Below are 27,842 nucleotides of genomic sequence, written 5' to 3' on the forward strand. Positions count from 1 at the left end.
GTCGTTATCAAGGAAGACTGTGAAACTAGACTTTCGGTCCCCCACCAACGCTATAGAAATCTATTAAAATCTCATAATCAGCACTACGGGCGACCGGAATGTGTATTAGCGAGTGTACTCACATGCTGCAGTGAGTACACTGCTAATACTTTTCGGTCCCCATATAACCCCTTTAAGGGACTGTTTGTTTTGGACAAACCCGTTCCATATTGCAGTTGTCCCTGCCAGAATCAGCGAACTGCAATGCATATAGGCATATAAGGCTATTCATTGAAAATGTGAACAATTGGTTGAATAAACTATTATTCATTATTTAATAGCTAAACATTACTAATAATATAATCAGAATCATTGTATTGTATGAACACTGCTTTACAGAAAATGCATGTGGTACCAAATATTTTAAGGTGTATATTTTTTCTCAGATGAAGGTTTGTGTGTTTGGATGTGGATTAGGTGTCTTGATTCATGCATTCCTCGTCCCACACGTATCCACATTTAGCAATGGACTGGTCTATAAATCATGTGACACAATGATGCCGGAACATCGCACTGTGCCACAGACAACAGAGCCACCATACAGTTTATCTGCTTCCAGTTACTCATACAGACCTGGAGTTGAAATCACAGGTAAGTGCTAATATATATGTTTTTTCAGAAAAAGGGTGAGATTTATTAAGTGATTAGCGCCAGTTTTCTGGCAGAAAACAATTCAAAAACTTTGGTGCCTGAATGCTTTGAAATAAAATGTAAAAAGTGCTCGGTGCCTAGCAGAGGGGGATACAGGGTCACTGTTGCCTGACAAATATACATAGCTGCTGTAAATTTCAGTTTGTGTCACATGGACTGCCCAAGATACATTAAGAGTCGTGCGCCTCTCAATACATTTAACGCATCTTACAACAGTGGGCTTAATTCCCCCTAAAACGAAATCAAATGGGGTTTCTAAATCAGTAATGGATGGTTCTCTTGAGAACATTTATGCTTTCTTCTCTTTTCCTTCAATACTCTGTACCCACCAATTAAATATCTTATAATAAACTAAAATAATATTGAGATTTCAATTTACAATTACAACTACTTTACCCCTTCATTATAATTAATTAATTAATTAGAAGACAAAATGTATGTCATTATTGAATATCAAGGGCTTATCTATATGCATTCCACAGAAGAACTTTAACCTCTGAGCTTTTACTGTGGCAATAACACTGTGGAATACACTATACATGACACTTCTATACAGAGTGAATAAGCTGCTTTGAGTCAGTAGGCTATATACATCTAGTGGATAAGACTGGATGGTGTTGAACCAGATTGTTGCCTGAACTTTGTACATAATTTCACTGTTTCCTGCAAAAAATATTATTATACAAGTCAATCAAACAAATCAAAATATGGGGATTTATCATCATTATAGTCATAAGCCTTTGCAATAAAATTCACTAAAGCAGCTAAAGGACCTTGTACATCCTGTGGATGTACAGGACCAAAGGACCTTGTAGATCCGTCATGATGCTTCTCTTGTTTTATGCAAAAAAACTATTCTCACACATTGGAAGCACCCAAGGTTCCTACGCTACAAGTGTTGATTGCAATGGTAAATTGTAATCTTCCATTTTGCAAGCTTACATATGAAGCACGAGGGCCCCTGGATAATTTTATAAAGATATGACAACCATGGGTAGTTAACCCACACACCAGTCATTAATCATAACCCTTTTTTCTGATGACCCTATTTGGTACGTGCTGTCATAGTGTTTCCTGCCTCTCTCTGTCCTCCACTGGGTTACTATTAGGGACTACGTCTATCATGAACTCTGCATATGACTTTCTATTTTTCCTTTTTATGTGTTGAAAAGCTGTTTGTTTTGTTTTTTTAGTTGTTGTTTGTTCGAGACAGCGTATCGAATTATGCATAAATATATCCTGCTATTTTCATTATTGCCAGACCTCTTGTAATTTGGCACTTCTGTAATAGCTGCTGTGCCTGCTGACTGTATTATATGTGAATAAAATGTAACTTTAAACAAAAAATAATAATATTCACTTAAAGTGGATCTGTCACTAGTTTAGTAATGCCCTATCTCCTAGCAAATCTGATAGGCGCTGTCACACTGATAATGCTAGTGAAAATTGTGTCCCAAAAAGTTTATTATTTTAAAAGTTATGAGCTTTTTTCTAAATATGCAAATGTGGCTGTACTAGACAAGTGGGTGTCAACAGCAGCGATTCTCCTGAGGTGGAGCTACCTCACAGCCTCTGATCTGTCTTATCAGCAAGAAGCTGCTTCACACAGTGTGAGAGACTGAGGCTGGAGGGAAGGGGGATCACTTCAAATAGCTGTGGACCACCTAGAGCAGTAGTGGAATATGAAAGATGAGATTCTAATCTTCTAGCTGTGAAACAACCGGAGATATCACCAGTTGAAAACACAGTCAAGAATGGAAGCTGTGTGCTATATGACCATGCTGTGTTGCTGGGTTGAGAAGAAGAGAACTGTATGATGCTGATTGGACAGCATCATACAGAAAACATTACACCCATTACACCCAAGAGAGAATAACCTCCCATTTGGCAAGTATAGCCAAATTAGCATATTTAGAAAAATGCTCATAACTTTGCAAATAATAAAAGTTTTGGGGAAAAAATTACACTGTAGTTATCAGCATCATAGCGCCTATTAGATTAGTTAGGAGATAGGGAATTAATAAACTAGTCACAGATCCTCTTTAAGAAGGAAGAGAAGGCCCTTTAGGTAAGGAAATCCAGAGAGTAGAAGATGAAGGATTCTATAAATCCATTTCCCAAGGAATCTCCCAACAATTACTATATGCTCTTTCTCAAAACAAGACTAACGGTTTCTGTAGTTTTCTACATGAAACGGTGCTCCAAATAACCGGGTTATGGTTATTTGAAGCAAACTTATACTAATATACATCATCCTTATTCCTCTTTGGAAAAGTCAAAAGCACATTGGTTGTGGTAGCACCTCCTTGTATGGAGATTGGAGATTTATGTATGGGCATGGTAACATATGTCCTCAATTATTAAACAAGACATATACAGTATAACTAAAATAATAACTGTTCTCCTTTCTTTAAGTCACTCTGCAGGCAAATCCTGAAACATATTTTGAAGGGTTTCTCCTGCAAGCTCGTACAGTACCAGGAAATGAAATTGTCGGCCATTTCATTGTGATGGACCCTAAATCACAAAGTCTCACTTGTGGCGAGAATGTGGTGCGTAGTGGGGTACACCTCTTACTATAAGTTTAGCAACAAGGATGATGTTGTGAAGGTCCCTCTCATTGATCAGTTGAATCAAGTTATTTTATATAGTGTACATTCATCGTTGATCATTCTAAACTAATATATTAGGGAGTTACATAAAAGTTTTTCTCAGTAGGTTTGTGGTTTTGTGGGAAATGTAAATTTTTTTGTCATTGCACTGCCAATTACAGAATTCAGGATATAAACATAATTTATGAGAATACTACTGCTTTTACAGGGAGTGATTCTGATAACAAGTATATATTAGGAATTGGAATTGCTATTTATGCAGTAATCTATTAGATAATCAGTATGTTCTGATGACCACAGTTCTAAAATTACAGTAGAATGTAAGGGCACCATTAGACAGACAGTTGCAGAGCAGATTTCAACATTTACGGAAGAAATTATACATTCACTTTAAACTTATTTGTGAACCATCATCCTATCTACTGTAGCTAGTTTGTACCTCTAGTGAGCTAGTTAGCGGAGCCAGCATTAGAAACAAATGTGCTGAGTCTGTTTTTTTATTTATCTGTTGTGTCTTTTCCAGAATTCCACAGTTACCCACAAAGATTCAAGCAAAAGATCCAATATCTCAGCACTATGGGTGGCTCCAACATCAGTCAGCAATATACTATTTAAGTGAGTACCAAACATTTTTCAGCTGGGAGCAATAGGACACTATAAAGGGCAAATTGAATCCTGCTGATATTTGCCGTACACAACTGTCTCCATAGCAAAAAACTACAAACTGTACTTAGAGTAACCATCTTTTAAACTTTTTTCCATAAATAAATAGTACAAGGCTAAAAAACAAACGGTTGTAAAATATCTTATTACAGAAAAATGCAGTTTTCTCCACTTATCTACTGACTTTTCTCCCCCTTCCCCTATGCACTGATCACTCACTCTCAATTCACTGATAGAATCTGTCTTCAGTGAAGAAGATGGATTATCGCTGCTGCCCATAGATGTCTGTAGAGGAGAGAGTAGGAGGAGAGAGCTGGAGAGAGATGGAGACAGAGACAAAAATGTTGCCGCTGCTTCCAGCAAGTGCTCTGCTTCCTTACCCCAGTGCTGGATCCACAGAAACACACCTGTATAATGCACTCCATGCTGGCGATGGTTCTGAGTTTGGAAGAGAGATAGGAGAGCAGGATCTCCTCTTCCCTGTGTGTGCTGCGTAAGGGAGACATCAGAGCAGCTAGTATTATCCTTTCTCGAGTTGAGTTCACGGAAAACTAATAATTAGAGATGGAGCCTACAGAAGATTTTTTTGTCATGCAATAGGATGTTACCTCCATGCACCACGATTCGGCGTCATATTGCACAAAATATGAACCAGGGTTTTGGGAGGGAGGCTGAAAACTATGCCTGGTATACAGATGAAAAAGACATTTGGGAGGAGCCCTGTGAGGAGAGCCAGTCAGCAGTGGTAATTACACTGATGATGCGGATTGGCTGAGACCAGGTGATTGACAGACAGCTTATCACTATGCTCCTACCAAATGTCCTTTTCAGCTGAATGCCAGGCACAGTAACCCACCCTCAAACTCTGGTTCTGAAAGCGCCTACTAATTCAATCCTGTATGGGCATCTTTTTGACTCATGATAACTGACAACTTGAATAGTAACTGAGCTGAAGCAAGGCCGCTAAACAGTGTACGGAGCCATCTGCTTACGGCACCAACCACTGCATAGCTTCCGGTGCTCAGAGGCAGCTGGAACAGCTGATCAGTGTGGGGTCCGGATATTGGACCCCCACCGATCATATACTGATGACCTATCCTGTGGATAGGTCAGCAATATAGAAAACAGCCCCAAACCTGGACAACCCCTTTAAATAATCAGTCAAGCGTTTCCATTGCAGACGGTGCAATTGTTTTTTTTATTTAAGATCATTCATTATCTCCAAAAGAGTGACAAGATCAAAAGTTTATAACAGAAATAAAATCAAAGTAACATCCAACAATGTAATAATTCAATTTACTAATACTAAACTCCAATGCTTCTAATAGCTATAGTCTCTTTTCATAGCAGACTGCAGTCAGTGCAAGCCAAGGCCTCATGCACACGACTGTAGCCATGTGCACGGTCGTGATTTTCGGGTCGGCCGGGGGCGGAGTTTCACCCGCGAGCCGCCCGCAAATCGCGGGCCGTGCACATGGCCGCGACCGTTATTTGCTATAAGCCTAGAATAAGGCCGTAATAAGAAATGCCCGTTCTTTCTGCAGTACGGGCTCCCGGGCCATGTACGGACCGTGGAAACCACGGTCGTGTGCATGGCCCCATAGGAATGAATGGGGCCGCAATTCTCCCGTGGATTTTCGGGGGAATTGCGGCCGCAAAAGCACGTTCGTGTGCATGCGGCCTTACATAGGAAGCATACAGTTGCAAAAAAAAGTAGTGCACTCTTTAAAATCTGTAGCATGTCAATTTATGCTGCAGAATTGCTGAATTTTGTTGTGTTTTTTCCCTATTGAATTCAAATGTTGCGATATTTTCAGAGAAGAAGCTGCGATTCCACCGCAAAAATCGCATATCTGAAAAATAAAAAAACACTCTTTTTGAAGTTTAAATTGAATAAAAAAGTCTACACTCATCTCCCTGGCTTTGTCATAGCACCGGCTCCTTGTTTCCCCAGCTGTTTTCCGTGCAGCCTGTTCTCCTGGGATGGCTTTTTTTTCCACGTGACTGGTACAGCCAATCACAGGCTGGAGCGGTCACATGGGCTGCAGTGTTATCACAGTAGGCCAGACTACACGGAGACCAGAGTGACGTGTCGCTAAGGCAACGCGAGTAAAGTTAAGTACTGCCTGAAAATCGGCACCACTATTTTGGGCGTTTTTTTGTGGCTGGAGTTCCTTGTGGGTTCTAGGTCAGATACGGTATGCACTTTAACACAGCGTATCTGACCTATGTGAACATACCGTTAATGATCACTAGATGTCCAGGCTGTGAGGCAGCAAAGCAGTCACAAACCATGATGCTCCCTCCACCATGCTTTACAGTTGGGATAAGATTTTGATGTTGGTGTTCTGTGTTCTTTTTCCACCAAACATAGAAAGTTCCACTTTGGTCCCATTTGTCCATAAAACATTTTCTCAGAAGCATTATGGAACATCCAGGAGGTCTGAGCAAACTTGAGACCGGTCACAATGGGGTTTTGTTTTTACCACAGTGGCTTTCTTCAGGGTGTGCTTACATGAACATCATGCTTGTTCAGTGTTTTTATAAAAATGGACACATGAAAAGAGAACTTTGCAGTTTGTAGAGTCTTCAATAGGTCTTTTGCTTTTACTCTAGGGTTCATTCTCAGCTTTTTAAGGATTGCCCATTATACTCTTGGAATGATTTTAATCGGACGCCCAGTCGTAGGAAGATTAGCAATAGTCCTGCTCCATTTGTAGAAAATTTGTCTAACCGTGGATTGATGTACACCAATGTCTTTAGCAATGCTTTTGTCGCCTTTTCCAGCTTCATGTGTCACTATAATACGTCTTCGGAGGACTGCTAAAAGTTGTTTTCTTGATTGCCAATCTTTCTTGAGAAGAAAGATTTGTCAGTAACCAGGCTCTGTGTGCCTTTATTTAATGCAAAGCACTTGTGAAACCCACACTTCCAATTTCATCTCTTTAATTGAAACACCTTTTGCCAATTAGCTCTTGGACTTTTCCCCCTGCACTGTTGATGTTTACTCAATATGCTCAATGAAAGACACGAACAGTACAAATGTTTGTGTGTTATTAGTTTAGTCAGATTGCCTATAATTGTGACTTAGATAAAAATCAAACCATATTTTATTAGTAAGCATTGCAGAAAACCAGGTAATTTTAAATGGTTCACTTACATATAGGTCGTAAGAAAAAGTATCAGTTTTGTAACAAAATACCTAAGCATATAAAAATAGAATAAGTAAAATACAACTCCACCTATATGGATCAGTGAAGCAGCCATACATGTTAACATTTTCTGCAAACAATAGATCTAATAAAGACAATTCTCTGGAAAAATAAATTTGCTTTTCCACAACTGATGGTAAAACTGTCACTTGTTAACAATAGAACATGGTGACAAAATGACATCTACAGCTAATCCAAAAGTGAAAATTAATATGGCTGAACTTTCTGTTGTCAATTTTGCAAAAATGGCTGCCACAACTCTATATATATTTTTCCAATGGCTAACATATTTTTCATTGATGTAGAGCAACAATTCTTCAATCAAAGCGTACATTCTGGGTGGGAGTTGAAAGTCCTAAGCTCACTGTAAGTGTTTCAAGCAGCATTTTATAGGGTAAATGTAATTGGCAATGACTGGCAGGTCTTTTCATTCAAGCTTGTCTCTTTTGTCTATATCTTCCACTTGAAAACTTATTGGTTAGCTAAGAATCTACAAGTGAAGACTGTTCTTCACGAGATATGCCATAAATTTCTGATAGATATGATTGCCAGCATCTACCCCCGTCCCACTGCATTCAAAGAGTATAAATGGTGAGGTGGCCGCATATTGTTCGGCTGTTTCTGTAACTCCCGTAGAAATCAGTAGGGAGAGCTGCACCCATCTCTATTCATTCTCTGCCTGGATGCGGTGGCCAGCGGGTTGCCATGGTAGTCGATATGCCTATTAGGCCCTGCCTAAAGGAGGGCTTAATAGGCTGCCCGTCAGTGTAACCCTGACAGGCATACTACATTGCAATACAGGACAACTGCAATGTAGTAGGGATCAAAAAATGTAATGCTGAAGTCCCATAGTGGGGGAAAAAAAATTCACCATTAAAATAGCTTTTTATCCCATAAAAGTGCACTTATTGTCGAAAAGTAGTAAAACTTCGTAGAATATATCATGCTATTTATATCGCGCAGTAAACTGTTACAGAAAAAAATTAATCGCAGAATTGTTTTGAATTTTTTACACCCCCATAAAAATGTAATAAAATGTAATTAATAATTGATATGTACCCCCAAATGGTGGAATTAAAAAATACACTTGTCACACAAAAAACAAGCCCTCATACTGCTAAGTTCATAGAAAAATAAAGAAGTTATGCCCCTCGGAATGCAGCAATGAAAAAAAATATATATCTCTTGTATCTGAAGGCCCAAAATAGTTCTTGTCCTTAAGTAGTTAATAACAGGTACTTGAATCGTAGAAAATTCCCATGAAACAAGGAGCTGGCGTAGATTTGCGCTATATCTTATGACAGTTGATTAAATAATTTAGATTAAATGCATTGGGACATTGATGACCACGCCCCTTTTGTTAAGCTCCATCCCTTTTAAACTGGCGTAGAAATGTTGTTACATTCTCCACAATGTTATTTTCAGATGTTCCCATGTAGCTTTAGGTTGCCAGAATGAATTCCACTGGTGGGTCTTCAGCACCCCAGTTCCCCACTTCTTGCAGTTGCCACAAGAGGGGGCTTACTTAAAGGGAATGTGTTGCCAGCAAAACATGTTTTTTTTTTTTAGTTAAACAATTAGTGTGTAGGTGATTAAACATTGTTCTAATTTTTTTTATTTTTTTCACGAGTCAGAAAATATTATAAATTGGATTCAATTTATAATATTTCCCAGCACTGGTCACTAGATGGAGCAATTCCCAAAATTGCAGCATTGCATGTGGTAAAGCAACCACATTGCTTTATGCTGCAAAATTGAGAAAAAATCCCTCGCTCTAGTGAGCTCTCAGAATCCCCCCCTCCTTTATCCTGGCTAGTGCCGGGAGAAACGAGGGGATTGAACGGTCTAACCTCCTACACTGTGTGTCGCCATTTTTTGAGCCTACACACAGTGTAGAAGGTTTACATACACTAGTAAACACACACTGAAACACGAACATACATAGAAATCACTTACCTGCTCCAGTCGCCGCCGCTCCCTCCGGTCCGTCCGCTCCGTCTGCTGCCGCTGCTCCATGTGCACAAGTCCGGAAGCCGCGACCGGAAGTAGTAATCTTACTGCCCGGCCGCGACTTCCGGCCCACAGGAAAATGGCGCCGGACGGCGCGCATTTCAAATCGGACTGTGTGGGACTGTGTGGGACTGGAGCTGCCGTATTCCATGTCTGTATGTGTCGTTAATCGACACATACAGAAATGGAAAAAAAATGGCAGCCCCCATAGGGAAGAAAAAGTGTAAAAATAGAAAAAAGTAACACACAAACACACAAATAAATATAAACGTTTTTAATAAAACCCTAACATAAAACTGATATAAAAAAAAAATGTTGGTGACACTGTTCCTTTAATACTGTTATATTATTGTGTTTAATGTAGTGTGCAGAAAGAGCTTAAGCTCCCCCTAGTGGCAGCTGCAGACAGTCAAAATTGTATCATTTAAACCAGAGCTCTGAGTACTTAACAGAACTCTTACCACAATAAAGATATATTAAGAAAATAATCACCACAGAATTTTGGATCTATTTAGATGAAAAACAGAAAGAAATGTGTTCAAGTGTGGACCACAAAAACAACTGGAAAAAATAGACTGTGTACTCATGAAGTGAGGTTCTCAGCCAGTGAAACCAAACTACCTGAACACCTTAGCAATGACAGACAGCGAAACTATTAGTGATCCTTTGCACTAGCCCCGCTATTTAAGGGGCCCACCAGGACCATAATAGTTCCACAAATATACACCGTGTTCCAAATTATTATGCACATTGGATTTAAGTGTCATAAACATTTAATTATTAGTTTTTAAATTAAACTCATGGATGGTATTGTGTCTTAGGGCTCTTTGGATCATTGTAATCAATCTCAGACACCTGTGATAATTAGTTTGCCAGGTGTGCCCAATCAAAGGAAAACTACTTAAGAAGGACGCTCCACATTATTAAGCAGGCCACAGGTTTCAAGCAATATGGGAAAGAAAAAGGATCTCTCTGCTGCCGAAAAGCGTGAAATAGTGCAATACCTTGGACAAGGTATGAAAGCATTGGATATTTCAAGAAAACTTAGGCGTGATCATCGTACTGTGAAAAGATTTGTGGATGATTCAGAGCACAGACGGGTTCGTTCAGATAAAGGCATAATGAGGAAGGTTTCTGCCAGACAAATTAATAAGATTAGGAGAGCAGCTGCTAAAATGCCATTGCAAAGCAGCAAACAGGTATTTGAAGCCGCTGGTGCCTCTGGAGTCCCGCGAACCTCAAGGTGTAGGATCCTCCAGAGGTTTGCAAGTGTGCATAAAGCTATTATTCGGCCACCCCTAAACAATGCTCACAAGCAGAAACGGTTGCAGTGGGCTCAGAAATACATGACTAATTTTCAAACCGTGTTGTTTACTGATGAGCGCCGTGCAACTCTGGATGAATGGAGTAGTGGATGGTTGGTGAATGGCCACCATGTCCCAACAAGGCTGCGACATAAGCAAGGAGGTGGCGGAGTCATGTTTTGGGCTGGAATCATGGGGAGAGAGCTGGTAGGCCCCTTTAGGGTCCCTGACGGTGTGAAAATGACCTCTGAAAAGTACGTAGAGTTTATGACTGACCACTTTCTTCCGTGGTACAAAAAGAAGAACTGTGCCGTCCGTAGCAAAATTATCTCCATGCATGACAATGCACCATCTCATGCTGCAAAGAATACCTCTGTGTCATTGGCTGCTATGGGCATAAAAGGAGAGAAACTCATGGTGTGGCCCCCATGTTCCCCTGACCTCAACCCTATTGAGAACTTTTGGAGCATCCTCAAGCAAAATATTATGAGGGTGGGAGGCAGTTCACATCAAAACAGAAGCTCTGGGAGGCTATTCTGACATCTTGCAAAGATATTCAAGCAGAAACTGTCCAAATACTCACAAATTCAATGGATGCAAGAATTGTGAAGGTGATATCAAAGAAGGGGTCCTATGTTAACATGTAACTTGGCCTGTTAAGTTTTTTTTGATTGAAAGAGCTTTTGATTTCTGTAAATATGACCTCCTGATGCTGCAAATTCAACAAATTACCATTTTAGTTCTCTTTACAACCTTTAAAATGTTTTGATCTCTGTTGTGCATAATAATTTGAAACAGTGCATTTTGAGTTTTTCACTTCTAAAAAAAAATCTGTTATCATGAGGAGATTTGTTCAATAAAATTCGCATTGTACTCCAACGGTTGATGGCTTGAGGATTATACTGACTGTCATTTGCATCGACTATTTAGGAAAATCAGCGAAAAATAACATTTGCATAATAATTTGGAACGCGGTGTAGTACTTTGTGCCTTTTCCAAAAATTTTCAATTTCTTTGTAATTTTAAAAATTACTGGATTAACGTCCCATCCCCAGAAATTCAGTACCTATAACTTGTAACATTATATTTTTAAGAAAGGCATCCCTGCCCTCCTTGAACTTGTTTAGTTAACCAACCATCACAACATCCTGTGGCAGAGAGTACCATAGTCTCACTGCAGCACCAAGGGGGACACAGGGAAGCTAATGATGATGAAAGAGGTATTTTTTGTGCTAGAAAAACGGCAAATTACTTTAAAACAGCTATTAAGAGCATTTCAGATCTTTTTTTTTAATTGATGGAATAACCCCTATAATTACCTTGGTTGCCCTCCTCTGCAACCGCTCAAGTTCAGGTATTTCCTTCTTATACACAGATGCCCAAAATTGTACACAATATTCCATTTACAGCACTGACCCCTATTCATCACACATTTATTTTTTATTACATTATCACACAGTTCTGACACTTCCATACATACACATTTCCTTTTTACCATACATTCACACCCTAGCACTACACTAACACTGACACTCATTTATCGCACACTTGTGAGCACTTAGTTCGCCACTCCCCTCAAGACTAGCGGGAGTGGCTATCACTATTTAATGCACCCTCCTTCTGCAGCATTTTTTGACCTGTCTGCGTCCTGCTGGGACCCACCCACTTAGTAAGTATGGCATTTTTTCGTGGTTTTGAAGTTATCTATGTCCCATTTTTTTCTGCTGGTGTTTTTAAATTAGGAACTAAACGTTCTAGTTAGGGACTTGCAAGGCAAGTTCACGTTGGGTTGCGAGCTTTGCGTATTTTGGCCAAAATAACAACTAATACCCCATGTTTCATGGATATTTTTACTATGTATACTTTTTTTCAGGTCGCGGCCAGGTCTTCTATGCTGGGAGGGCATGATGTGCTGGCGTTTGGTTAGGCATGCAGAGCAGCCCGCCTTAGCTAACAGTAGCGGCGTTACAAATAGGCTGTGATTTGGCAAGATATGCTATGCCTGACGACCAGCACATTATCCCTCCACGTATTACACATAGTACTGACACCCCATGTACTATTCACAGCACTGATCCCTATTCATCACACATTTATTTTTTATTACATTATCACACAGTTCTCACACTTCCATACATACACATTTATTTTTTACCATACATTCACACCCTAGCACTACACAAACACTGACACTCATTTATCGCACACTTGTGAGCACTTAGTTCGCCACTCCCCTCAATACTAGTGGGAGTGGCTATCACTCTTTAATGCACCCTCCTTCTGCAGCATTTTTTGACCTGTCTGCGTCCTGCTGGGAACGGGTTTTCACCCACCCACTTAGTAAGTATGGCCTTTTTTGTGGTTTTGGAAAATTCCATGTGTGATCTGACTAGTGACCTGTATAGAGGCAAAACTATGTTATTCTCATGAGGCATCCCATGATTATATTTGCCTTGGCAGCAGCTGCTTGGAACTGGTTGTTAAAGTTAAATTTACTGTCCATTATCCCCAAGTTTTACTATTTAATTCATAATTGTAGAACTTGTTTCATCAGCCCAAGTGCATAGCCTTCCATAAACTGTATTTGCCATTTCTCTGCCCACTACGCCAGCTTGTTTAAATCCCTCTGTAGTATTACATTATCCTCCTCTGTGTTTATGACTTTAGAGCTTAGTATCATCTGCAAATGTTGAAATTATACTCTAAGCCCTCTACAAGGTAATTAATACATTTTAAAAAGAGGGCCCAATAATGACCCCTATGGTACCCCACTGATAACATAGGACCTATTATGAGGATTAACTATTTATAACCCCCGCATTGTTAACCCAATTACATATATTTTCCCCCAAGTCCCAGCATTTTCATTTAATGTACCAAAGTTTTCTGCAGCACAGTATCAAACACCTGAAAAGTCAAGATACAAATCCTCCACTGACTTACCAAGGTCCAGTCTAGAACTTACTGTACCTCCTCATAGAATCAGATTAGTTTCACAATAGCGATCCCTCATAAGCCCATGCTTATATTGCATTATAAGGTTAAGTGAACATAAAAAAAAAATCTGTGATCCTATACATCTTCTAGTTATTTTGTATATACTAAGACACTTTCTTATATTTGTTTTGAGGGGGAATTGTCCTTTAAATAGGACTGAACATGGCTTCTTACGTAGAATTTTTCTATTTCTTGTGTAGTTTAATTGTTGTTTAATTTTCAAGCATAGCTAAAATATTGATTTTTTCAGAATAGTATGTTAAACACTTTTTTTTTCCTTTCTATAGGTTTTCTTGAACTCCAACACAACAAGCAGCCCAATTGTGTCTTCTACTGCTGCCTCAAACGCTTCCAGTCCACCCAGTACAAGTAGTAGTAGGTTGACACCTTCTACCTCTGTTTCCTCCAGCCACCCTACTTCAACTTATATTTCCAGTGAGACTTGTGGTTCACAGAAAATTTGCCTGAGCAAACCTTCTGATTGTAACCCTTCCAAAAGTACTAACTGTTTCTTCATGTCCTCTGCTTTGACTGATGATGGTGTATATCATTTCGAGATGAGTGGCCCTTCTGGAGGATATTTATCAATTGGCTTTTCAGATGACCAGCTCATGGTGAGCAAAAGAAAACTGCCTACATTCTACTAAGGCTTTGTTCACATCTGCGTCAGGGTTCCGTTCTGACGTTCCTTCGGAGCTTCCCGTCAGAACGGAACCCTGACTGACACAAACGGAAAACATAGGTTTCCGTCTACATCACCATTGATTTCAATGGTGACTGATCCGGTGCAAATAGTTTTCGTTTGTCTCAGCCGTGCAAGGGTTCCGTCGTTTTGATGTTATGAATACCGTAGTTGACTGCGCTGTTCATTCTGTAAAAACGATGGAATCCTTGCACAACTGAGACAAACGGAAACCATTTAAACCGGATCCATCACCATTGAAATCAACGGTGATGCAAATGGAAACCTATGGTTTCCGTTCTGACGAGAAGCTCCAACGGAACGTCAGAACGGAACCCTGACGCAGATGTGAACGAAGCCTTACTTAAAACACGTGTAATGTGTCAGTGTACAGAATTATGTGAACCCTGCTTCTGTGTCCCAGGGAGAAGATGACATATATATCTGTGTGATAAATTCAAATGGACAAGTAGAAATCCAACATGCTTATGCTGAAAGAAAAACTTCACCTCGCGTTTTACCTTTGGTAAGTTCTCACTGCGAAGAAAGATAGAAGGTCTCCTGCAAGCTTTAGTGAGGTTGCCATGAAGACATGGCATATTTCCTTTAAGACATCCTTCCATGTGTTTATAAAATGTATCAGGCGACCAGCATATACAGATGACATTATTACATTTATTCCTAGTACCACATTATGTTTTGGCTCTTTGTCATGTCATTGCCACCTGTATGATCTCACAATATTACCTATCTCTATCACCACACCAGTGAATTTTCTTTACTCCATCTCATCCCTTGTCCATATTTAGAATATTTCTTTCTACTCAACCATACTGATTCTTAGTATATAACCCTGTATTTAAATGTTAAAATGAAGATGAAGGCCTCATTACCTCATTGATGTTCAAATATCATCTTATACTATAAAATAATGTATGTTTTTGAAATGTGAATTTGACAAACTTCTCAGGCAGTAGGTTTCTGAATTGGGAGAAATTAGGGATTTTAATGTTCCATAAACAATTATTGTGACAGTGACACAAGACAGTTCTATGCATTCTAATGTTCCACATCTTTTTTTTACTAATGTCTTTTTCCTATCTGACAGAGTAATGTAGATGTCAGAATGACATCTTTCACCAGCGGTGTGATACAATGTTCTTTTACTTCAAGAAATCAAATATCAACACAACTTCCCACCTACCAAGCCCGATCCAGTAACAATTCTGATTCGTACTACATGTTTGTGGCATATGGACCTGTTGATAATGGTGAGTAATGTTTAGTTTGAGCTACATATTCTAGTTTCCAATGTACAGCATCTCCTATAAAAGCGCACTACAATTAAATTAAAAAATGTGCTTGAAGTGTAAAAACTAAGAGATAGATTTGTAATTAGTGCGACTTCAGAAGAGGCTACAATGGTAATACATAAATGATTTTTTTGCTGGGTATACAGTGAGTAATATTAAGACAGATAGACTTTATGTACTATTCTTTTATTAATTTAAATATATATTCCATTAGTAAAAGCCTTTTAACACGGGCCAGTGATCAGGCAAATAAGTGTTCATTGGCTCTTTTATGTGGCCAATCTAATGGTCGCTAGTCGGCGGCACATCTCTCTAAACAGGTAAACAGGTAGATGTTCTGCCGACATTATGCATATGCATGGCGACAAACGATCAAGTAATAAACATCCATCCCCATATATTACCGATCATTGCTCCTTGTGACTAGAGAAAACGAGTGCTGTTTGACGTGCTCGTTTTCACAGCCAATATCAGGCCATCTAAAAGGACCTTTAGGCCTGATTTACACGAGCGTGTGCGTTTTGCGCACGCAAAAAACGCTGCGTTTTGCGTGCGCAAAAGGCACTTAACAGCTCCGTGTGTCATCAGCGTATGATGCGCGGCTGCGAGATTTTCTCGCAGCCGCCATCATTATGACACTCCGTTTGGATGTTTGTAAACAGAAAAGCACGTGGTGCTTTTCTGTTTACCTTCAGTGTTTGACAGCTGTTGCGCGAATCACGCAGTTCTCACGGAAGTGCTTCCGTGCGGCATGCGTGGTTTTCACACACCCATTGACTTCAATGGGTGTGTGATGCACGAACAGCGCACAAAGATAGGACATGTCGTGAGTTTTTTTCAGCGGACTCACGCTGAGCAAAACTCACGGACTGTCTGCATGCCCCCATAGATTAATATAGGTGCGTACGACACGTGAAAAGCACGCGCGTCGTACGCACGTGTATCACGCTCGTGTAAACGAGGCCTTAGTCTCATAATTTGACATATTTGAGCTCCTACACTGAGGGCACATTGATTAGAACCCATTAATGTCTCATCTCTAGAATAAAGAAGCCGTTGTGCTCAGTAAAGTGCATGGAGCCCCTACAATTTTTTCCAGATACAGGACAAGGCATTACTGTTAATCCCCTTTACCAAATACTAGAGGTGTAGGGTACACATTAAAAACATAAATGTGACATTCTGACAATATTACCTTTAAGTACACTTGGTTGCCTGACCAAGAAGAAGAGGGATAGTCATGTATAGTTGCAAATTAATATAGCATGTTTATTTTTGGGTGGATCAGTTGTTTTTTGTTTTATGTATTTATTCAGTGAGAGGTACCATGAAATTGTGATCTTTTATGTATACTGTATCATATTATACTTACAGACAAGGAGAATATTCTGTTATTTATATAGCACCAACATATTTAGCAGCACTGAACAGAGAATTCACACATACCAGTCCCTGTTCGCAGTGTATTACATAAAAATAACACCAATTTCATAGAAAGCTAATTAAAGAAGTTACCTTACTAAGACAATTATGTCTCATAAAGGTGGTCCTAAGCGGGGGCCCTCTTTATGATGTCCACATCTGATAAATTAAGAGACATCCCCTTTCACCCCTTCCCGATATTTGATGTAACAGTATGTCACGGCCGGGAAGGAGGAGTATTGAGCGGCCTTACAGGCTGAGCAGCTCCATATTTGGTGGGTGTCTCTGTATGTTACAGCCGACACGTCACTGTAATGGCTGCGATCAGAGATTACTCCGATCCGGCCGTGTAACTACTATAATGCTATGGTCAATAGCGCCTGTGGCATCTAAGCCATTAGAACAAGTGGGCCCATCCGTCACCTCATCACGTCCCCTGCACCACGTTCGCTGGGGTGCTTCTGCTTGTCATGGCAGCCTGGTGTCTTAATGAAGGCCCCCAGGTCTGTCATCATTGTGAACCTATCAAGTCCTGCCTGAGGCAAACCTTAACCCCTTAGTGACCACTAATACGCCTTTTAACGTCATTCACTACTGGGCTTTAGGCTAGGCTGACGCCTTTTCACGTCAGCCTAGTCTAAGTCCTGCACGGGTCTCCCGTGCAGGCTGGTGCCGGGGCTCTGCTGTCTGATGACAGCTGAGCTCCTGCTCCAACGCCCGCGATCGAAGTTTACTTCGATCGCGGCCGTTTAACCCGTTAAATGCCGCCGTCAATAGCGACCGCGGCATTTAACTTTGTTTACAGAGGGAGTGCGCTCCCTCTCTCACCCATCGGCGGCCCGCGAATGCAATCGCGGGTCTCCGATGGGGTGTCATGGCAGCCGGGGGACTGATAAAAGCCCCCAGGTCTGCCCTGGACATATGCCTGTTAGGACGCGCCGGAGGCACGTCCTAACAGATTGCCTGTCAGATTTACACTGACAGGCAATAATGCTCTGGTATACGAAGTATACCAGAGCATTATAGCAGCGATCGGAATATCGCACAGTAAAGTCCCCTAGTGGGACTAATAAAATCAGTCATCAAAGTGAAATAAAGATTATTAATAAAAAGTACAGTAAAAAAATAAATAAAATCATTTTTTTCCATAAAAAGTGGTTTTATTTAGTAAAAGTGTAAAAAAAAAAAAAAAAGTACACATGTGGTATCGCCGCGACCGTAATGACTCCATTAATAAAGTTAATATGTAATTTAAACCGCAAAGTGAACACCGTAAAAAAAAAACGCCAAAAACTATGGCGAAATTGCAATTTTTTTCCATTGCCCCCCAAAAAAGTCATAATAAAAATGAATCAATAAGTCCCATGTACCCCAAAACAGTACCATTCAAAACTACGTCTTGTCCCGCAGAAAACAAGCCCAAAAAATCACTACATTGATGGAAAAATAAAAAAATTACGGCTCTTGGAAAGCGACGATGCAAAAACAAATAATTTTAGTTCAAAAGTGTTTTTATTGTGCAACAGTCGTAAAACATAAAAAAAACTCCACATATGTGGTATCGCCGTGATCGTACCGACCCATAGAATAAAGGTAACATGTTAATTACGTCGCACAGTGAACGGCGTCAATTTAAAAACGCATAGAACAATGGCGGAATTTCAGTTTTTTTTTATAATCCCCCCCAAAAAGGTTAATAAAAGTTAATATAAAAATTATATGTACCCAAAAATGGTGCCATTAAAAAGCACAACTAATCCCGCAAAAAACAAGTCCTCATACAGCTATGTAGACGAAAAAATAAAAACGTTATAGCTCTTTGAATGCGACTATAGAAAAACGAATAAAATAGCTTGGTCATTAAGGCCTAAAATGGGCTGGTCACTAAGGGGTTAATAGGAGCCAGTAAAACTTACAACACACTGCAATTCATGGGTATTGCAGTGTACAGTACCAGAGAGGAAACTATCGCTTCTACAAGTCCCCTAGGGGGACTAAACAAATGTAAAGACAAGTTAAATAACGTTTTCAATATTGGACAAAAAAAAGTGAAAATATGTACAGTTCAAAATAATTCCCTTTTCCTATTCTTACAAAATAACATTATTTAACTACCCGCAGGTTGCACGCCTATACTGAGTGTCATTTTTTTGACAGCTCCCTGCTTTATAAAATACATTTTAAATCTGCTTTTTTTCTTCAGGTAGGATCCGATTTCATGGACCGGGAGTATTCTCCAGTGACAACAAAGTTGATCTCTCTGTCACTTCCAATGTGACTCACAGAAAGCACAACATGCACATAATGGTAAAGACACATGGTTAGTATGAACTCTGCCTCCATAGACAAAGCATCCAAGTAATACTATTTGGATCAGTGGCGTAGCTGTAAAGGGGTGCAGAGGTTGCAGATACACTCAGGCTCTGATGTCTGAATATCTGTTAAATAAGAAGGCAAAATACATAATAACTACCTAGCCCTGCAGATTAACTATTTTATGAATAAATTTGAGTGCAAAGATCCTGCAAACAGCAGCATAGACCTGAACTTCCTCTGTGAAATATTATAGGGAAGAGCGATAATTACACTTTCAAACTTATGTCATAGAGACATATCAAAAGTTTGGATCGGTGGGGGTCCGGGTGCTGAGACCCCCACCGTTGCTGAAATGAAGGTGCAGAAGAGCTCAGCTAGGCGATTTGCACATTTAGCGGTGATTAGCGCCCAGCATCAGCCTGAAGACGGCTCATAGACGTATGTAAGCCGCCTTCAGCCTGACAGGGAGCGCTGATCACAGCTGAAGGTGCAAATCGCTCAGAGGGGGGGGGGGAGGGTGTGCTTGAGCAATTTTGTTTCAGCAACGGTGGGGGTCTCAGCACCCAGACCCCCAACGATTTACACTTTTGAAATTTAATGAAAGTGTAGTTACTCTTTAACTCGACTTCTCTGACATGTCAGTTAAAGGAGTTATCTGCTTTTTTGCATTCACATATTCACATTAGGGTCACCCGATAATAATCTCAGCTGCTGCTGGGACCCCAGTGATCAGCTGTAGTGGATCCTGCAAGCAAATGTTCTATTCCCCTCCGGCGCCATCTCAGGAGAAATGAAGCATTACATGCTGCACATTGAAATCAATGAAATGTCCATTTAATGTACTGCTGCGCTGGCTACTCTATAGAAGCGGAAAGCTTTGTAGTTGCTCTCTGCTTCGATTAATGGATGGAGGTCTCAAATGAGGGACCCCCTCTATTAACTCAAAATGTCCTAGAGGCAAATTTAAAATAATTTTTCTAGACTAAACAACACATTTAGTTCATATTAAACTTATATTTGCATGCAATAATGTACAAGGGTTAGCGCACACACATATGACTTTTTTGAACAGCTGTATTTGTGACCAACATTCTTTTTCTTATATTTTATTTATCTAAAAGTAGAGAAAAAAAGCAAAATCCACTCTTCCAAGAACTGTTCTAGGCTTTGGCAAAATACATATGGAGGGATCACAGGCAAATGAAAAAGTCATAGATATACATAAACATACAGTTAATACAGTGCCTTTATAACAGAGTAGAAAAAAGTAGTTGCTCTTCTGCTCTTTATGGGTGGGCAGAGCACCCATACATAAAGGCTCATGCTAGATCATTATCCTGTTGAAGGAGCTGCGCCATATGAATTTAGTTTTCCCTGGGGGCCACAAATCGGGAAAATTAGGCTGCCATTTCAGCATCCCTGGTCTATATATACATAAAGTTTTTTAATTTACAGATAGCTAAACTTTGGTGTGAGAGAATTGTATCTATATTGTATTGTATAAGAGAGAAGGAGACTTATGTCTGGGAAATTCTATCCTTTCACTTCTGCAGGGGCCCTCATGCTTATTGCTTGGATGACTACAGAAAGTTTAGGGATGATTCTCGCTCGATATTTCAAAACTGCAGCAAAGACTCCTATATTGGGCAAAGCACTTTGGCTCCAGGTAATGAAATGCCACAAATTTACCAAAATTTAATTTTTTAAATGCGCTCCAGAATTGTTTATTACTTATATATTACATTAGAGTAATTCAAAAACGATATACACAAACATAGCATTGGGGCCAATAACAAAGTGTTTGAACAAGTCTGGATCTAAACAAACACTCCTAAATCCAAATGAACCATAGAGACATTAGTACTAGACCCAAGAAATGCGATAAAGAAGTATAAAGTTTATTGGTATAAATTAAAAACATACATATTGTGAAAAGAGAAAGGTACAGACCACATAAAACAGAAATGGATATAATGCACAAAATATGTGGTCACATAAGTAAGGAAGATGAGCAATCCACCAGACCTCTAATTCAAGTTATAATAGAAGGAGCAGGATGCTCATGCTGCCAGTGCAAAGAGTAAAAAAGGAAACATTATGAATCGGTACATAAAAACCTGCAGGCATATCAAATAAATTCAATAGTTAGTAAGGCAAGTGCTTTAAAAGATACAAAAGTATATGAGGAAAGTGCCTGAGACCAGTAGCCATGCACACCCAGAAACACCCGACGCACGTTTCGCTTAGAAAAGTTTTGTCTGGGGTGGCCGAAGCTTTTCTAAGCTAAACATACATTGGGTGTTACTTATGTGACCAGATATTTTGTCCATGATACCCATTTCTGTTTTATGTGGTCTGTACCTTTACTCTATGTATGTTTTTAATGTATATCAATAATCTTGATACTTTTTTTATTGCATTTCTTGGGTCTAGCAATCATGTCTCTATAGGTGTTCATCTATAAAATCTTGCCTACATCAACGACTATGTCCATTCAAAAATATAGTAACTTGTTCTTAGACTTGTTCATTACTTAATAATATTGATAGCAGACAATACAAAAGAATCTGATATTTGGCTCTAGCTTGATCTTACGGACAATGACTCTTGGTTACGGTTTCCGATTTGTTTAATATTCTTATTGTTAAATTGCAGGCTCACCTGGTTTTCATGGTTTTGACAGTGGCTGCAACAATAGTGTCATTTGTATTGTCATTTGTAGAGGGTAAAGGATGGACATACGTAAGTAGCAGCGTTATTTTGGTATTACTAACAGAATAAATTCAGCATAGCTATGTTACAAAGCCAGCTGGGACAACCTATTACAGTGCCATTAAAAAAAGTATTTGCCAGAAGTAGTTCCAGAACTCAACTTCTCTTACAGATTTGTCTTAAAAATAATGTATTGTTAATGAAAGGGAAACTGAGTAACAACAGAACACAGGTTTAAAGACTGAATTTACGTAATGAACAAGCGCCCTTCAAACTTAGGCTGGGTTCATACCTGCATTGGTGTCCTCCGTCAGAGGATCAGAACAACGAAAAAAACTAGAGGCGCCGCTACTGTTGTACGACGGACACCACCGGCGGTTGACGGAACCCATTGACTTTAAAAGGTAGTTCACAAAGTGTTTTTTGGCGCTGATTTTGACATGGAAAATGTGTCAGAATCAGCGCCAAGAAACAGTTCAAATCGCACCCCATTGATTTCAATAGGAGGCAGGGGCTTTTTTTTCGCAAGAGTCTTTCGTGAAAAATAGAAAAAAGTGGCATGCTTTTTCTTTGATCGGTTTCCGTCTCTGACCCCCCATTGAAATCAATGGGAGGCAGAAAAAAACCTGCAACGCTCGTTTTGAGCATTTTTTGAGGCATAAAAAATTGAAGGAAAAAAAAACGTGTAAAAACTACTGGCACTACAAAATCTTCCTTAAAATTCCGCTCTACAGCTCCTGATGTGACACTGTCCATAGCTGATTGGACAGTGTCACAGCGATGTTACACTCCCCCTTGCCATTACACGCCCCATTGACAGTTCAGGGGGTTATTTAAATATTGGGTGCCAAATATAACGGCATCAATATCTAAATAACGAAGGAAGATAGGAAAATTTTTTAAAGTGCCCCAGGGTTTGTACAGCCCTGCCCATTACATACTGCACATGTATGGGCAGATGAAAGGTTCCAATTAAGAAGGTAATTTGGGGAGGGCGGCTTTCGTTTTTTTTAAAACAAATAGGCGTTTTTGAGCACAGCGGGCAAAAATCACAGCGAAAAATGCTTTTTCTTATTCGTATTGATCTCAACTGAAGGTCAGAGGCGGACCCGCGGCCCGAAAGGACATGCCGCTGTTTTTTCCCGCGAGTGGCTAAAAGCTGCCCAGGTAAAAAAAAATGCATCTGCCTCCCATTAAAATCAATGGGTGGCTGTTTCGGAAGTTTTTGGCGCTGATTTCGTCACGGTTTTCGTGTCAAAATCAACGCCCAAAAAGTCTGAGTGAACTGGGCCTTAATATATCAGTAGATTTTACATTTTAATAATGTCTAATGCCTAATTTCATTTCCTGTGTGTCCCAGGATGCCAGCACTCATGCTATCCTTGGGTGCATTGTGATGATTCTAGCCTTTATCCAACCCATAATCTCCTTTTTTCGACCTTCGCCACAGAGCAGCCAGTAAGTTATTTAACAGAGCAAGTTCAACGTTCCTTCTGGGTGAACACTTACAATATTTTTTTCTTTCAATAGGAGATACATTTTTAATTGGTTTCATGGTATAAATGCCCTGGTGATGAAAGTCTTGGCAGGTGTGTAAAATCTTTTCCTACAGCAAAGATATAGGCATGAGAATTGTACTATGATATTTGGCTTGGTAAGAAGGACTCTAAAGTAGCCCGGCAATGCTGTTAATTTTACTCATCTCTTACAGTGGCAAATCTTTTCTTGGGCTTACAGTTCATAGATTATAGACTCGGATGGATGGACAACGTCATGGGCGGCTTTGTTGGCTGGGAGGCTTTAACCATAATTTCCTTAGAGATCAATGCAGACATGGCACAGAAAGGTAACAAACTTGCTTTCAAATTAACTATTCATTTTTACACTTATCTAGTGAAAATCATGTAACAATTCGAATTTCATTTTGTGCTTGAAAATCCATCTATTAGGCTGCGATAGACCTAGACTTTTTTTTCTAGTAACATATATCGCTGTTTATAGGAATGCCTTAGGAGCCTCACACACGAGCGTGTTTGGTCCGTGATATACGGTCCGTACGTCGGCCGCATTTCCCGGACCGAACATACTGCAGGGAGCCGGGCTCCTAGCATCATAGTTATCTATGACACTAGGTGTCACTGCCTCTCCGCGGAACTACTGTCCTGTACTGAATACATGATTACAGTACGGAGCAGTTGTCATAGATAACTATAATGCTAGGAGCCCGGCTCCCTGCAGTGTGTTCGTAAATGCGGCCGACGTACGGACCATATATCACGGACCGAACATGTTCTTGTGTGAGAGGCCTTAGGCTAGGGCTACAGACAATTTATCTTAGTACAATAAATCGCTGCGATATATCGCTGTCCATAGGAATGCATTGAGTAGCTTGACAATATCTTCAAAATGCTCCTGACAAACTTGCATGTAGCGATAGAAAAAAACCCGCTAGTGAATCACAGCCTACGTTTAATGTATACGTCGTGAACTTTTCCCAATGTAAAACTACCTGCAAACTATAAAGTAAAATGTCAAATATTTTTTTGTCTTTTTTTTTCTTTGTCTTTAGAAATGAAGAAATTAGCAGACACAAAAAATGCAGAAGCTTCGGTAATAATTTTGAAATAATGTTTATTTTAATTTATTATTGAATAAGAAAAAAGGCAGAAAAAAATGCTTTTATTTGTATAAGAAAAAGTTATACAATCTTCCAATATACCTTAAGTATCAATTCCTTGGTTTTCCAGATCTCTGCTTGCTGTCATTTAGTAGGAACCTTCATGACATTTATTTGCTGAAAGTGGAATACTCCTTTAAACAACCTATGTTCCACCTGTCTCCATGCTCCATGGCTAATCTAATGCTTGCTATTAGAATGGCAAGAGCGGCTCCCACTCTGGTGGACTTGGTACTAGGGATGTTACGATACCAGAATTTGGACTTCGATACCAATACTTTGTGTAGTATTGCGATTTCGATACCAAAACTATACTTTGCCAACAGTAATAAAAAACAATTCTTCCATTTTGTGATGTGAGGTGTGATGAATTTTGAATGTGCCTCACATTAATAGTAATTAACCCCATCATAATGGGTTAATGTGTAAGGTACATGATGGGGTTAATTACTATTAGGCCTTATTTACACTAACGTGTTTTACGTCCGTGATACGCACGTGAAAATCACGCGAGTCGCACGGACCTATGTTAGTCAATGGGGCCGTTCAGACAGGCGTGTGTCCGCTGTGTAAAACTCACGACATGTCCTATACTTGGCCGTTTTTCGCGCATCACGCGCTCATTGAAGTCAATGAGTGCGTGAAAATCACGCGCAAAACACGGAAGCACTTCCGTGTGTCGCGCGTGATTCGCGCAACAGTAGATAAAGAAATGAAGGAAAAAATTAAAGCACTTCCTTAATTTATTTTTCTAAACATCAAAACCGCGTGTCATAAGGATGGCATATGCGTGAAAATCACGCAGCCGCGCACCATTCACTGATGACACACGGAATTGCAATGCCCACAAAACACTGCATTTTTTGCGAGCGCAAAACGCACACGCTCGTGTAAATAAGGCCTTAATATGAGGCACATGGAGGTTAAATTCATCGCACCTCGTGCCTCACAGTAAGTGAAAGAAAGCAGTTTTTATTTTATTTTTTTACAGCGCACACAACATAAATGACGCAAAAAAAATTGTCATGCAGGTTATTACGGCCACGCCAATACCGAATATGTGTATTTTATGTAGAGAGACTTATTTTAATGTTTATTGTAAAAAATGTGTGTGTATTTTTTTAAATTTAATATTACTTTATATCTATATACTGATAGTACACAGGCAGTTGTTAGGACATACCTAAGTATACCCTAACAGGAAATATGGTAAGACAGCCCTGCGATCCTTCAATGGACCCTGGGCTGTCTGCCCATATATGGTATGTCCCTCAATCGCGTCACAGGAATTCCTGTGACGCGATCCAAGGGGCATTCCCCCTTCTCACTTTCCTCTTGAATGATGCAGTCAGCTTTGATCGCAGCATTCAGGAGAATAACGGCGGAGATGAGAGGTTTCTCTCATCTCCGCCGTTATAGAGCAGGGCTGCGGCTGTGTAATACAGCCATTGCCCCGCTCCTGACAATAAGTGCGCACGCGGTCAGCATGAGGTGATGCGCCGGCGCTGCACTAATGAGCGGCCGTGCAGGCACTGAGGACAGAACATGGGGGAGTTTGCAGTGACCCCGCCATGTTCTGTTTTCATTGCCGGCAATCATTGGTGCAGCGCTGGCCGCATTACATCATCCTGACAGCACACACTTGTCAGGAGCGGGGCAATGACTGTATTACACAGCCGCAGCCCCGCTCTCATTCATTCATGTGTTACTATACTTGGCTATGCGGCTGCACAGCTAAGTATCGAAATACATGAAATAACGGTATCGAACCGTTTGGGGATGCACAGTATCAAAGTTTCAATGCATCGTGCATCCCTACTTGGTAGTACTATGTATTATATGGTCACTCATTCAATGGGTGCCGTGCAACACTGCATTTCTAATGGATTTTATTTTAGAAGGGGCTGTCAAGTTGGGACAACCCTTTAAAATCTATGTTACAGCACATTGCCAAAAGAGTTTTATTTGAAGTATATAAACAGACCCTCTGAGTGCCAAGCAAAAGGAGACATGACTTTGAGAGGGTAGGGTCCCCTTTATTACATTTATTTTTTTAAATGCACCACAAAAAAACCTTAACAACGATGCCAAAATTTACTATAGGGAACACAGGCAGTAGTGTTTTTTGGTCTAGTTTTTGATGCAATCGATGTTAATAGAGAGAAAATGTCCTCAAAAATTCAATTCATATAGCATGCTGCATTTGGGAAAAAAAAGGCCCTTGGAATTAAAAATGCCAAAGAAACACCACAAATAAAAATGCTACGTATGTAGGGAAATTTATATTTTCCTACTGACTAAAAGCAAACAACTGGCCACAACATTCCTAAACAAAAAATGCCTAACAAACTCCACAAAAACACGTGAAAAATTATCCTAAAATAATATGTAGATTCAGACTAAGACCGGGTTCCCACGTAGCGTAAACGCTGTGGAGTTTCCCCAACAGAATTGTGTGTGGAAATTCCGCAGCATTTACAGTAGAAGCAAAGTGGATGAGATTTTGAAAAATTTCATGCCCACGCTGCGGAAAAAAACAGCAGAGAAAACATTTAATTCAATGGGGATGCAAAGCCCACAACAGAAAGCCAAGTGTTGTAACTTTTGCGGCGTATTCGCAATTATGGAAATAAAAAAAAATCATACTTACCCAGAACGCCCTCCTTCTTCCTGCAGTCCGGCCTCCTGGGATGTCCTTTGATCCCATGTGACAGCTGCAGCCAATCACAGGCTGCAGCGTCAAATGGCCTGCAACGTCATCGCAGAAGGCCGGACTATGCTCAGAGTAGATGAAGGGGAAGTATCGCAGGTTTTTTGGGGGGGGGGGGGGGGGGGGGTTTTCAAGCACTGCTTTCCGCAGCGGAAATTCTGTCCGAAAAATCACACTCTGGGTTCCAGGTCGGATACTGCAGGTTCCAGGTCGGATACTGCAGGTTCCAGGTCGGATACGCTGCGCAGTTTTTACGGCCTAACTTCTGTAGCAGCGGATGAGTTGTGTTGAAATAGTTGTGTGTGAATTGTGCCTTTTTTAATCTTATACAATATATATATATATATATATATATATATATATATATATATAAAAAAGTTTTCATTTAATATTTTTATTCCCATTAATTTCTTTTTATTTTCCTTATTTCAGGTAAAGTCTGAGGTTTACTTGCTACTTGTCTATCTATGTGGCAATCTGACATTCCTTATTGCACTGCTTGTGGGAATTGGAGTTTCATAG

General features: G+C 40.0%; 1 protein-coding gene across 1 annotated transcript; it reads left to right on the forward strand.

The window, feature by feature from the left end:
• Positions 1–425: 425 nt before the first annotated feature.
• On the forward strand, positions 426–27,842 carry LOC142657168 (putative ferric-chelate reductase 1). The gene is made up of 15 exons (XM_075832218.1): positions 426–630; positions 3,106–3,242; positions 3,826–3,917; positions 7,483–7,543; positions 13,776–14,102; positions 14,595–14,696; positions 15,279–15,441; positions 19,109–19,225; positions 20,775–20,887; positions 21,877–21,963; positions 23,294–23,391; positions 23,464–23,522; positions 23,645–23,779; positions 24,503–24,543; positions 27,753–27,842. The coding sequence occupies exons 1-15, from the start codon at positions 426–428 to the stop codon at positions 27,840–27,842; spliced, it is 1,827 nt and encodes a 608-aa protein (XP_075688333.1).

This window comes from Rhinoderma darwinii, chromosome 7 (assembly GCF_050947455.1).
Source record: "Rhinoderma darwinii isolate aRhiDar2 chromosome 7, aRhiDar2.hap1, whole genome shotgun sequence".
Classification (NCBI taxonomy): domain Eukaryota; kingdom Metazoa; phylum Chordata; class Amphibia; order Anura; family Rhinodermatidae; genus Rhinoderma; species Rhinoderma darwinii.